General features: G+C 38.9%; 1 protein-coding gene across 1 annotated transcript in view; it reads left to right on the top strand.

The window, feature by feature from the left end:
* Positions 1-13,605, top strand: part of LOC110053341 (sodium channel protein 1 brain-like) — a 34,846-nt gene extending 21,241 nt beyond the window's left edge. The window contains exons 14-26 of the mRNA XM_089295680.1: positions 163-391; positions 659-744; positions 844-1,173; positions 1,286-1,459; positions 2,132-2,176; positions 2,854-2,979; positions 3,711-3,974; positions 4,466-4,519; positions 4,901-5,038; positions 5,532-5,645; positions 6,040-6,182; positions 6,721-6,848; positions 12,008-13,605. Coding sequence (XP_089151806.1) covers positions 163-391; positions 659-744; positions 844-1,173; positions 1,286-1,459; positions 2,132-2,176; positions 2,854-2,979; positions 3,711-3,974; positions 4,466-4,519; positions 4,901-5,038; positions 5,532-5,645; positions 6,040-6,182; positions 6,721-6,848; positions 12,008-13,137 — 2,961 coding nt within the window. The 3' untranslated portion in view covers positions 13,138-13,605. The remainder of the gene's footprint in view (positions 1-162; positions 392-658; positions 745-843; positions 1,174-1,285; positions 1,460-2,131; positions 2,177-2,853; positions 2,980-3,710; positions 3,975-4,465; positions 4,520-4,900; positions 5,039-5,531; positions 5,646-6,039; positions 6,183-6,720; positions 6,849-12,007) is intronic.
* The last annotated feature ends 561 nt before the right edge of the window (positions 13,606-14,166 follow it).

Genomic DNA, 14,166 nt, shown 5'->3' with positions numbered 1-14,166 from the left:
GAATTGAAAAAAAAACATGCATGTACAGAGAACGTCACGAAAAGTTATTCTATAGCAGAGAAGATTGTCTTGGAAATGTTGCCAATGGGTTAATGGCTAACTGACTGTTTTTTTACAAGGTGACGCACGGTGATAAAATCATTTTCCCCACTTATATCTCAGGTTTTGAATTTGTTTCTTGCTTTACTGCTTAACGCCTTCGCTCGTGAGTCTTTGCAAGATGAAGCAGAGAAAAGAGGGGAAAAACAGCCAAGCAAGTTTTATCAGGGGGTCCAGCGACTGAGTAGAGTTCTGCGTCTGAATAGTGTGATACCACGCCGAACACAGGTCAAGCCTACACAGCCTCCTGCAGACGACAGACCCGGATCAGTGAAAAGTTCAGATAGCAAAGGTGATTTTGTGTAATTCTATAACTCGATATAACACAGATCCAACACGAGAACCAGCTCGATAGAGCCATAGAAACACTCACCTGTGGCTCGTGTTTCTTTAACTTAATTATATCTAGACCTTGGAGTGGAATGCTTGTAAACTCGCTGATTAACTACGTGCATTGAAAACAAAGTATTTTTAGAGCGTTTCAGCCAATCAACTTTAGGACGAGTAAATATGCTTTCGACGATTAAGTTAAAATTACTTTCTTTATTTTCTTTAACAGATGCTCTTAATAGTACCCCGGCACTGATGAACGCAGTAACAGCTTTTCAAAAGAAAGGAAAACTCAACAGAGACACAGTCAAAAGGGTAAGAGCTTAACGAGCACTTAGTCGATAATAACATGTTATGCAACATAGCTTTATTCCCTGTGTTACTTATCCTCTTTTACCTTTGCCATGTCCTCAGCTTTCGATCGCAATCGAAGCTGCGAAAAAGGACTCTACAGCATCCAGCGCCGTTCTCAGTTTAGCTCGTTCGTCGGCAACAATCACCAGCCCGCGGGAAAGTGTCCAGATGAATCGGGGTGAATCCTCGGGCGATCCCGCCATGACAGAGGTGCAGGAGTGCTGCCCGTGCTGGATGAAGCGCTGCACGTGTGACTGCATTGCTATGTGGAAAGAGTCCAGCGGTTATCGTGTTTGGAGAAGCATGCGCCATAAAATCAAGAAGTTGGTCGAGCACCGGTATTTTGAATGGGCGATTCTGCTGATTATTGTGGCCAGCAGTGTTACTCTGGTAAGTTGCCGCTATGGGTAACGGCATTACACCAAACTGAATACCTTATAGACTCTATGGTGCCTTCATTAAAACTTTCCTTCAATAAAGAATTGTTTTGTATATTTTTCAGGTTTTTGAGGACGTTCATCTTAACAATCGCCCAACACTAAAGAAAGTCTTGGATTATCTAAACATCGTATTTGCTGTGGTGTTTACTCTGGAGTTTCTCCTTAAAACAATCGGCTTGGGTTTTGTAACGTACTTCAAGAATGCCTGGAACTGCCTGGACGTGGTTATTGTTGCTGTAAGTAAAATGATCTGAACTGAACTCAACAGAATAGTCTACACGGTTGAAATGTCTCAAAACGTTCGGCTGTGAGATTAAGAGTACGGCTCGATCGTGTAATATCCATAGATTTGTCGCGTGGGCGTGCTTGGGAAGTTGGGTGAGCATTCAAGAAGCGAGGGGTATTCTCGACTCTCCTTTGAGCAAACCGTACGCTTTTGTTTCTTGTGCTTGAAAAAGAGCCTTCAAAGATTTCCGAGAAGCGCGCTGACATAATTATATTGCAAAGGCGATATAACGAGCACAATTCGTGCTAACGTGCCAACATGTTGGCTTGTCAGATCCGAGGTTCCTTATGCGCCCAAGAAAAATCAGTGTCATGTCTGATGGAGGGTACATTATATCTTGTGTGCACCCTTAACTTTTGGCCATACGTTCTTGGGGTATGGGACAATGATGGAATTACAATATTTTGCTTCTTGTTTCGAAGAAGTAACCATTTTCTCAAGTTTGATGTCACAGTATTTTGACTCTGCTCTGCTTGTTTAGGTTTGTTTAGCAGACATGGGTTGCAGAATGTTCGCTAAAAATGTTTTGCTTATTTCACAAATGACGTTTACGTTATTTCTCAATTTTCTGCTCAAAGTTCTTAAGCAACAGTTGTCATTCATTAACATTCTTTATTTTCAGATATCCATTCTCACGGCTGTTGAGTCTATTGAAGAACTAAACTCGGTAAGAATACTAAACAAATAATCGTAAACTGATCTTGTTGAAATAGGTATAAATATTCATTGAATGCTCTAGAGTGATCAACATCGATTTTCTCTTTAAAATATTAATAAGTCGTCAAGCAGACAGGTGATGAGAATAAAGAAAATAATCATCTAGGAGATATTATTTGATGTACCACCAAATTCTCAAAAGTAGCATTTAAAGAATGCGCAATTATAAAAAAAAGGAGAATTAATTTTTCGATCGTAGGACCATTTGAAACGCACTTAGGAATGCTGTAGGTACTTCACGTGTAAAAGTGACTTAAAAGTACTTTAATGAAGTTATGAAGGAAAAGGAGCACTTTTTAACGCATGGGATGCCTAATTCAAAAATGTCGCGCTATAAAGATTATTTCTATTTCATCTAACTTGTGAAATTAAAATGTAACAACTTTAACCATTTTGGCAATATAAAATTATTGAGTCCGGAAAATATAGCAAGAGATTAGGCGTTCTTTTAGTAAACCTTTTTCTTCATATAATATTTAAAATAACAAAAAAGAAGAGAGTGAAAGGGAATATCATTCTGATAATTATTTTGTAAAGAATGAGTAATAGGCCGCAATAATAATGAATCACATTATAATTATCCATGGTGACAAATGTTATAATTTGTTATTTGTATTTTTCTTGCAGATTTCTGTCGCCACAGTGAAAAATCAGACCACAGATAACGACAGTAGCCTAGCTTCATTTCGTTCCCTGCGTACATTACGGGCGCTAAGACCTCTGAGAGCGATCTCACGCTGGGAGGGTATGAAGGTAAACAACTCTTCAACAAGAAAACTAACAATCCAATTTTCTGCATCTCATGAATATAAACTGCTTCTCAATATTAAGGTTGCGTTCGTTCGGGAACCAAACATGTTAACTAAGGCGCTTTCCATTCAACCAAAAATTCAGGAACTTTCGAAACAGGCAAACGTATACTACCGGAATTTTTTTTTTCAAAATTTAATCCGAAAATTGTTAAATTTCCAAAATGCAAATTATTCAACCCCAATTTCCCGGGGAATATCAAATGGAACGGGAATTCTCGGTAAGAAATTTGCGTACATTTGGGTATAACCCCCGATGAAAAAAGCCCCTAGTTAAAGTTTGTTTGGAGTATACAAGGAAAATTTATTTGTCTCACAATTTCCAGCTGATTACTGCCGGGTTCAGTTTCTGCAAATTTCTTATAATAACACGAAATAACGAAAACAGCAACAACAAAGATCAAGAACAACAAGTAAACATAGAAACAAACCCTACCTGGTGGGCACAGTACAGGCATTTAGTTTCGTTTCGTATGTATATTGCCCATTTTGAATTACATAATCCCCAGATAGTTGTTCGTTTATCAAAAGCATAAGGATTCTTAGGCACACAAAATATGATTTAATCTGAAAGAAACAGATCTATTGCATTCTGTAACCTGAGGTGCAGCAACAAATAAACAAAGGTAAATGGCCTTATAATCTTCTTAAATCCCTTCAACTGTTTCTTCCAAGGTTGTGGTGAATTCATTGCTGTTTGCAATCCCGGGGATCGGCAATGTGCTGTTGGTGTGTATGGTATTCTGGCTCATCTTCAGCATCGTCGGAGTTCAATTTTTTGGAGGACGATTTTACAAATGCGTCGACAGTCAAGGGGAACGCCTGCCGATCAGCATCGTGCAGAACAGATCGGATTGTGATAGGCTGGGATATCGGTGGATAAATTCTAATATCAACTTCGACAATGCTGGTAACGGATTTATCGCTCTTTTCCAAGTGGTGAGTCAACTGTTTCTTCCAAGGTTGTGGTGAATTCATTGCTGTTTGCAATCCCGGGGATCGGCAATGTGCTTTTTTTTCCTTGAAAGTTTTGTAGGTGTACGGGCATCCCAGTCCCCGTGAGAAGTACCCAAGAACCACCTCAATTAACCCTCGGGGCTCTCACATTGACCTAGTTCCCAGACGATTTGCTTAAGGATCACCCTATCCTTTTCGGCTTTTCATGGACAACCCCGTTTCTGTGAGGTTTATCCAAAGATCACTGTAATGCTCCAGGTAGCGTGGGCGACTATGCCTCATGCCTGGGAGATCTACGCAAGGGTCACCCTATCCTGCCGGGATTTTCCTTCGTACTAACACAGGGAACCCAGTTCACGGAAGATTTACCCAAGGATCACCTCATGCCTCGGAGCTTTTCCAAAAGATTAACCAATCCCAGGGGTAGAAGCTATCCTCAAATGGACTGACTCCGTGTTGTGTTCTTTGTTTAGGCGACGTTTGAAGGATGGATGGAGATCATGAGGGATGCTGTTGATGCTAGAGAGGTAGGACTAGTTTATATGCACAAATAACAAGATAAACGTCGACCATTGAAAATGTTATCGGTGTTTGATTTGTTAATACAACAGCAGTGGCGGACGAACATTTCACCCGTATAGTTGGGTATTGGTATTGTCATTGTTATTATTAGTAGACAAAGAAGCAAAGCCCTTGCCATTTTTGAAACTGAAGTAACTTTTGTTTAATTTATTTGATTAAAATGATTCATTTCTTTATTCTGGAAAAATAACCGACCTTACATTTTTCACTTTTTAGAGAATGCAGAAGATAATATCTCAACCTCCCATCAGAAGGCACCTCTTTCAAAGCGGACAGTCAGTCTTGCTTAGCTTTATATTTATGCGGATTTTTCTCTTTTTTTTCAGATTGATGATCAACCGGAAAGCCAACACAGTTTTATTCCTTATTTCTATTTCGTCGTGTTCATAATTGTCGGTTCTTTCTTCACCTTGAACCTGTTTATTGGAGTCATCATTGATAACTTCAATCGATTGAAGAAACAGGTAAAAACTCATCAGTTTTGAAACATTTCGACTAGAGGTTTGCGACGCGCAATGCGTGAATTTTGTAAACTCTCGAGCACTCTTCCTGTCGTTTGGGCACAGTTGAATGGAATTCTATGAGAGTTCAGCTCTCTTGAACATTGGGACGGGTTTGGCAATCAACTTAAAATCACACTTTTTGTAGAACAGAAATAGGAATGTATAACAACATAGTAATACTACTAACTATGATAACAGGAAAAGGAATGCAACACAGACATCTCCTTTACCCCTTTGGCGTCTTCTTTTGTCTGCCTGCAGATGACAGCTTTCATTTCTTACGCCTTTCCCTTGTATTTACGTTCGGTTCCAGTATCAAGCATTTTGTGGTGGTGTAAACTCCCGTTTGTAGAAGAGTTTCAAGTCACTTTCGCATATCTAAGTAGTGGCAGACGGTAAAGTCGCCCATGTTCGTCTCATAGACTCCACTTTGACCTTTTGTGAATTTTTTTAGTACGAGGACAGTGGAGCACTAGACATTTTCCTGACGCCGTCACAGAAGGCTTGGTTCAACACTCTGAAAAAAGCTGCTAACAAGAAACCAAAGAAAATGATCAGTAGGCCTCAGGTGAGTACTCAATGCAAGCCTTGCAAAAGGAAACTGGGGTCGATGCCAGCTTTCACTCCCAAAGAATCAAGATACCGAACAAATAAATAACCTTTAAGAATTCTAAAATCTCTCACTGGATTATTTTTGTATTAAAATTTGTAATTATCGATTATGGCTCTATCGCTCGCTCTATCGTTCCAACCGGAAAGGCTGTATCCGCAAAACCGCCAGTAACACTGATATATCTGCAACAACAACAACACTAAATGTCCTAAATGTTTCACGCCAAGACTGAGGCTACTAATTTTATTAAAGGCTTACGAAACAAGATATTAGTGATTATTAGTCAATCTTTGTAAGCTTTTCTTATATCCTTATATGAAAATTTGACTAACTTTATTTGGGGTTTTAGGTTAAATGGCAAGCGAGGTTGTTCGATGTAATTCATAGCTCAAAGTTCGAGACATTGATAATGGCGATGATATGTCTCAACATGTTGGTTATGATGATTCAACACCACGGACAGAGTGACGAAGTCGTCCTCACAATGAATATCCTTTTTTAAAACTGCTGCTGTGTGATTATGTACAAAAATATCAAGACCAAGTGAGTTGTCATTCATAAGAGTTAGAAACAACGGAAAAACACAGAGTACCAGAAAGCCAAAGAGAAGCCGTGTGATAGTTACCTATCACAGGTTGCGGGGGCGCAATTGGAAAAAATTCGAAAAGGATCACTGACATAATTTATTTCTTCTTTTTTGGTCAGTTCAAAATATTTCTATCACAGAAACACAGAAATGGATGGCTTTTTAAGGTAATAGAAAACACTTTCCCTATTCAGTTGTAGAGTTAATTATATAGAGACCTGGTGAAGGTTTAAGGGAAATTGTAAAAACCTCTTATACACGTACGGTTTTTCTTCATCTTAGACTTCCATTTGATTTCCCAGCTCAGTAGCAAGAAGCAAACATGATATGATGGTGTTGTTTATCATAACCGCTGTCATTTCAAATCCTAAATCTATAAATATTGTTTTCTGAAAATGTGTATTCCTTAACTACGATCCCGACCTCTCTCGGGTCATCACATATAATAAACCTCGTATTCACTGCTATATTTACCCTGGAGGCTGTGGTCAGGATTGTTGCCCTCCGTCTACATTATTTCACGCAGCCGTGGAATATCTTCGACTTTACCATCGTGATATTATCAATCATAGGTAAGTGGTACAAAGTAAAAGCAGGAAATAAACGATCTGATTGGCTACTGTAGGTCCTGTAGGAGTAGCGAACGTGCGTGTAACTAGAACTGAATCGGCCTTATTAACGCCATAGCCGCCATAATGGTTTTAATGTTATAACTCGAATTAGACAAGCAGACAGCCCAAGGCAAACATTGACAAGAAGGTAATTTTAAACAAAGTAAGTGCGAAAGTGTTTCGACTACACCTGTCATTCACACTGTGCTCTGTACGTGGCTTCTGATTACACGAACTAAAGAAATAAAAGAGTGGTTTGACAGGCAAACATTTTTTTGACGTATGTCAAATGTAACGTGCAAGAAACCATGCACGCCCACATGGTGATATGCTGGACTAGCATGCTGTAGTGCATGACTTTTAAAATGCGGTGTCAAAAGCGAAGATTGAACGATGAATCAGCACTGCATGAGTTCGATGGGAAAGGAAGGCCTAAAAATATGACTTACACTTCATGTCCTTCATCTGTCACTTGCTATCGCAAGTCACTTCATATTTCTGCCCTTAATGCAGATTTTGCAGAAAAGAGATCGGGTCCATATTTTTGGTGTCCTGTTGCCCCGAGCTAAACTTCCCGGCATCTTCTTCCATCTCATTGTGCCCTAGGGTCTTTCTGTTCCCCCACCCTTAATGTCCCCAATCCCTAATCATCATGCTCCTCTAGCATGCAGAAGTTTCGTGTGATTACTGATTATTCAGCTTAAGGTAGGCGAATAGCTGGTGACTTCCATTTAAGATTTGACCCAGCAGTGCATTTTGTCTGACGACGAACTATGAACTAATGAAGGAGAGTTAGTGTCGTGTTTTTTCGTAAGCCAGGTTGTCGGCCGGACTGTAGGCTTGAATAGATTCGGCTGTGATATTGGCCTGTTTTACTACCTGCCGTCACTACTTTTTAAAATTGGCCCAGACATCGCTTTTGTGCTCGCTTTTGTCTTGTATTTACTCTTGCTAGGTAATGTCATTAGCAGAGGTTCTTTCACTCTGCTTTTTATGACGACATGTTGTCTTCGTGAGTATTTTGAAAGTAATACTGCTAAATATAGTAACAATTTTGTAAGTTCTTTGTCACTGGTGGACCTGGAAATGGATTTTCTTTTTGTCTTTTTTTTGCATAACAGCGACATAAACGAGGCAAACTAAAAAATAGCTCATCTCACACCAGGTTTTTAAAATAAGCTGCGCCTTTTATTTGTGGTTTCCAGTTAATAAGAACTTCCTAGTCAAACTTTTTTAACCATGCAGCCAAGACTGAGAACACTTCTAAGCCAAGACAAGACAACTATAGCATGAATTTTTGTAGTTTTACTAGTCAAGTTGAATTATAATTTTGGGTCGTGTTACAATATAACTATAACGGCAAAATTCACTCTCCCATGTTTCACTTGAAATCACTTTCGAGTACATCTGAAGTATTGACGTATTTTTTAAGTATTTCTGTGCCTCGAGACAGGAAATAATTTTGCCGTTTTTAGTGATAAATTAGCTTTCAAGTGCTTTAAAAGCACTTCAAGATATTAGTGCCGTCTGTTGCGGTGAGACTTTGAGCACAAAATTTATCATAACATCAAGTCTTTGCCGTCATGCTTATTGCTAGCAATTATTTCATACAGCACGCGAGCTCCAAATTTGACCCTGTTTTTATTTGTTTACAGTGTGATATTGGTAACGTGGTCGGGTTTTAAAAAGTCTCTTACGTAATCCCGAGGAAGGACTACATTTTCCCGTTGTCACTAGGACATCTTGTTTTTGACTCTTAAAACCCACTGAAATTTAGTTGCCTTTCACTTGCAGAAATTGAAATATTTGGTTTAGTATTGGATAAGAACGATAACCACTATAAAATTGTTTAAAATGGATTCCGCTCAAAGTTCAAGCAATAAGTGCAAAAATTATTTACTAAAAATCTTCTCATAGCACGGCAACTTTTGGAATACAATTTAAATCAACTCACTTTAGTTAATTTCTCTTAGTGACCCCGCGATTAAACTCTCAAGCATTCTCGAGAAAGTTAATGTCAAACCTCGTAAGAATGCTTAAAGCTTGTGTTATTGTGTTTTTAACTAACGCGAAACGCCTCTTTTAATTGAAATATGGATAACTTCAAGTTCAATTTTCTTTCGCGGGGTCAGCTTGGGAACTTAAGTCTGGATAAGTTCTTAACTGTATTCAAAATATTACCATGCCATGAGGTTTTTTTGGTAACTTAATTTTTGCCATTATTGCTCGAATGTTCTGCGGAAATCTTCTTAATGTAGCTCTTTTGTGCGCAAAAATATATCAAGTAAATGAAGTTTCGCTTGTTGCGATTTCTCAGTTGATACCGTTGTACGAATTTCAATCAAAGCCAGTTTTCAGTCATCTTGTTCTGAAATTAAACTTAATGTCGTTTCGGGTACAAACATTGCCAAGATATAGTGTAGACCCTTTTTCACGCCACTTGAATTTGGCCCTCCTCTCCAGTTTTTTCGTGGTTCTCGCCTGGCTCATATTCGCAGTGCATTTTGCATAGATCATTTTGAACAGTGGATTATATTTTTAGACTTATTGTTCCTTGTTCATTTTCCCTCCATCACTACTGACAATACTTGCTAGCTCACCCTTCTCTAAAGCGAGCTAAGGCACAAGCGCAATTCCTGTTAAACTAACCAAACAGAACAAAAACAGATGTGTGCATTTATTTGTAAGGAAGGCATGTAAAAGGAAAAAAAAAACACACCATTAGCATTTCTGATCCATCGAAAAATACCGGCGCATTTTGATATGCGCTAATGGCGCGATCATGGCGGAACAATATTTGCGGTCAATTTATAAGTTTGGAACTGACTTTTCAGGTTCCAGAACTCGGTCACGGCGGGAGTCAGGCGGGAGTATAATCTGCTTGCGTCATCAGGTCTTTTGATATTATGGCTCTCTTGGTGATTTACGAGTGAAAATTTCTGCTCTTAGCGGATTCATTGAGCCCGCCCAAATTCGTCGCCTACAATATTGCAGAGTAATGTCAGAATTAAGCGAATGATTAAGTTTCATTTTGTACATTTGGTTAATAGTTCACCTGAGCAGAGATGAAAGATGTTTGGAAATATCTTTGAACTATCTTCTCAGCGGTAAATTAGCGAAGCGAGGCAAGCGGCAGCTGTAATTTACTTGTCACTGCTAGCTGCCTTCAAAGCCCCAATTAACTCCCCTCCTCCACCCACTTCTCCGCCCCTTTCGAGAGCTCCCACCTCTTTCCACGACACGAAAGGCAAAACAAATTAACTCATAAACCAGAATCCTGTTTAGTATATTTTTACGAGTTTGTTTATTTTAAACTTCTTCCTACCCCTCAAAACGTCTTGAAAAGAAAATGTTGCTAACGGTTGTTAGCAGAAAGATTGACAGCGCAGCTGAAGCGGAAATTAGAAAACCAAAATTGAGAGTCGGAAACTGGAAACATATTTTTTTACTTCTGTCGTCATAAGTTCAAATAGTTCTCCAATGCACAAACTTGAACGAAAATCGAATTCTCCTTACTGAATTCCATACATTTCCATACATGTGAGTTCTGAGAATTTAGTGTTACATCAAGACAATATCGCTTAGCTGACGAGTTTCTTTATTCTTGTAACCTGTCCGCCTTTACAGTGCAAGTAAGGAGAACTTAATGTTTCACCTGATAGGACTTGACACTAACTTGCAGATCCGGGCAGATACGGTGCTTATCATCAGCAAGAACTGAAAGAGAACGATAGACTATTAGGTTTCCATTCTGTTGGTCTAAATTTTAAATCAACATTCCAAGTATTCGTTGATCGCTAACCTACAGGCTGAAATTTGGCATTTAAATAACCAAAAATATAAGAACCTGTTCAGCCTGGCAAAGAAAATTAGGTTCTTATACAAAAAAATCACTCCAATTTTGATGGTCTAAATTCTGGATTTTAATTGTGCGAGAATTAAAATTAAACGTGTGATTTACAAATTTACTTGTGCTTGCTGTAATTCTTGCTATATCGGCGAAACTGGTCGTCATTTTTCCACGCGCGTCCGTGAACATTTCTCTTCAGACAAGTTCTCACACGTCTTCAAACACTTGCAAAGCTCAGAACGTTGTCGTCAATCTTGCTCTGCGGATTGTTTCGAAATCCTTGATTTAGCTCCTACTAAATTTCAACTTAAACTTAAGGAGGCTATGTATATAAATAGCTGTTATTGCAGTTGAGTCTGCGGTCAAAAATTCTTTTGTTTTAAAAGGCATGCAAACGAGGCGAAAGGGTCAATACAATGCAGAATAGCTGTTGTTGCAGTTATCAGTGGCTTGACACACAAACGAGGCGAAAGGGTCAATTCTGCATTGTATTGATCCTTTCGCCTCGTTTGCATGCCTTTTAAAACAAAAGAATTTTTGACCGCAGACTCAGCTGCAATAACAGCTATTGACCCTTTCGCCTCGTTTGTGTGTCAAGCCGCTGATAACTGCAATAACAGCTATTGGGAAAAGCTCAATTTAAATCAACAAGTTCATCACGTCAACTTGACACTTATGCTTGAGGCTTTATATTCTTTCAAACACTTTGTAACTCACTCAAATTTGCAATCTATTTTTGTCACTTAATCATAATTAATTATGCATGTTTCGCCTAGTTGTTATATGGTCCTAACGGTTTTTCAACGGTTATTCTGTAACTGACGATGATGTTAGTAACATCGAAACATGTCTTATAAATTAAAAAATGTCGTAATCTTCTTAAAACTTGTGAGAAACTTCTGACAAAAAATTGTTGTGTTTGTGTATATGTTTTCTTTGGTTTACATTGTTTGGATTTTCATTAGAAATGTTTTCAATAAAGCTACAGTGTGATACAGACAATTTAAAATCTAAATATCTTATGAAATAAAATATAGAAATGTACTGATGTTACTCTGAAAATAAGAACCTGTTAAGAACCTAATCAGCCTGAATTGTGAAAAACTACCCTAAAAATATAAGAACCTGTTCAGTCTGAACTCGAAAATTCTAGGTTCTTAAATGCAGGTTTTTACTGTATACCTTCCGGTGGTTACAGCAGAAGTAGCCTAAGAGTTGAACTCGGAATTACTGGTAAGAATTAAATTTGTTGTTGTTGTTTTCTTTGTAGGAATTATCCTTGAGTATCTTGACTACAGTTTCATTGTCACCCCAAGTTTATTCCGCGTGGCTCGGGTATTTAGAATTGGTAGACTGTTACGCTTCTACAAAGGCGCCCGCGGTATCCGCAGGCTTCTCTTCGCTCTGGTCATCTCTCTTCCAGCGCTGTTCAACATTGGCGCGTTGTTGTTTCTTGTAATGTTCATATACGCGATTATAGGGATGTCATCGTTCGGTTATGTTAAGAAGACTGGCGCACTGAACGATGTAGTGAATTTTGAAACGTTTGGCAGCAGTATGTTGCTGTTATTCAGACTGTCTACTTCAGCAGGTTGGAATGACGTGCTTGAACCGCTATTGATAAAAACGCCTGACTGCGATGAAAATTATTTAGGACAGCCATACGGTAACTGTGGAATACCATGGCTTGCTATTCTTTACTTCATCACGTTCATACTTTCGACTTTTCTTATTATCATCAACATGTACATAGCCATTATTTTGGAGAATCTAAGCCAAGCCCACCAACAAGACGAAGTCGGGATTACAGACGATGATTTGGAAATGTTTTATGCCCATTGGGAACGTTATGACCCCGATGCTAGCCAATACATTCTTCATTCGCAACTGTCAGACTTCGTAGATGGACTTGAACAGCCATTGAGAATTCCGCATCCCAATAAATTTGCGTGCATTAATCTGAATATTCCCATTAAACAAGGCGATAGGATTCACTGTTTTGACGTGATGCAAGCTTTAGTGCGCAGGGTTATAGGAGATGTTGAAGAAGAAGACGGCTCTGTAGCATTTGCTCTCATGAAGTCCCGAATGGAACATCATTTTGTCAGCGCTTTCCCAAAGCGCGCAAAAACTCAAACGGAAAGTACAACATTGAAAAGAATTCAGGAAATTCGAGCCGCTACCATCATTCAACGATCGTACAGACAATACCGCTTCCAATTGGAACTTCGGCGATTTAGGCTTCAAAGAAGTCAACAGTTTCATGAGCATGGACAGAGTTCGTCTTCGTTAAGAGAGGAAGGACCCTCAGGGAGCGTTCAGGTTTTGGTGCAAGAAAGGGAACCTAGAAACGAGCCTCGAAATACGATTGTTACGATTGCAGATAACGGCTTGCCGTGATAAAATGTTTGTAAGTTACGATAGTCAGCTACAAATGACAAGCACGCTTCATTTCATATCAACAATCTTTAATGCATCAAGGTTTGTGATTCTTGACCAGAGCTTATAAAAACGTCCCTCATAAAACTCGCTACCAATCAAAACGTAGCTACCGTGACATTGAACTAACGGTTTTCAAGCAGCCCTGATCAACCTCATACATCTGAAATCAGTTAAGTTTGACTTTTTTAAAATTTTCTTTCGCTGATATCAACTTGATACAATTAGCAAAAATATTTGAATTTTAAAGATACATGTAAACCAAGATTTTAAATTGCTTTACAAAATTTACAACGCACTGGGATATGGGATGGAATAGTACTATTTTATAAAGCGGTGCAATTGACTGCCTTCCAATGATAGCTTTTTTTATAAAGACACTGTATGTGCACATCACAATTTGTGAATAAAAGATGTAGATTTTTTTTATATCGTTTGCTGTGTTCTTGCTTTTCGCGAATCGAGAGAGTTCGTATTGAAAGGGGGTGTGTTGGGTTATGGTGTAAAATATGGCCTGTATTTTTAAGTTACTCACACGTAGCATGATAAACATAAACCGCTTATAGACTGTTTTGGTTCGGTCGGAAGGGAAAATATTTCTCCTTGATGAAAACTCAGACACTGACGGTTTGTGGACCATGACCTCGAACCAAATATTTTCTTCTTCGGGACTTGCGTGTGTGATTAATTCGCTTTCTTTGACGAGCCCGCCGCATCTTAATTCCACAGGAAAAATACGCCGCAAGAGTGTTAATTGTGCAAGTTGGGTATAAAGTTCAAGAGCAAACGACAGACGCTTGGCTTTTAATTCCACTTACTGAGCGGAACTCGTGGAAAGTTGCTATGCCTTGCGGTAACGGCTTGTTAATGGCATTTTTTGAGATTCTTAACGCTCGAGCTTACATAATTGCATAACCCAAATTTCACTCGAATCGCGGTCACGAATCAGCTAGCCCCATCGGATCTCTTTCACTTCATTCCCCTGTGTCA

This window comes from Orbicella faveolata, unplaced genomic scaffold (assembly GCF_042242905.1).
Source record: "Orbicella faveolata isolate gen_17 unplaced genomic scaffold, um_ofav_v1 contig_26, whole genome shotgun sequence".
Taxonomy (NCBI): Eukaryota; Metazoa; Cnidaria; class Anthozoa; order Scleractinia; family Merulinidae; genus Orbicella; species Orbicella faveolata.
Note: the sequence above shows the minus strand (reverse complement) of the source record. Positions and strands in the feature narration are given on the sequence as shown.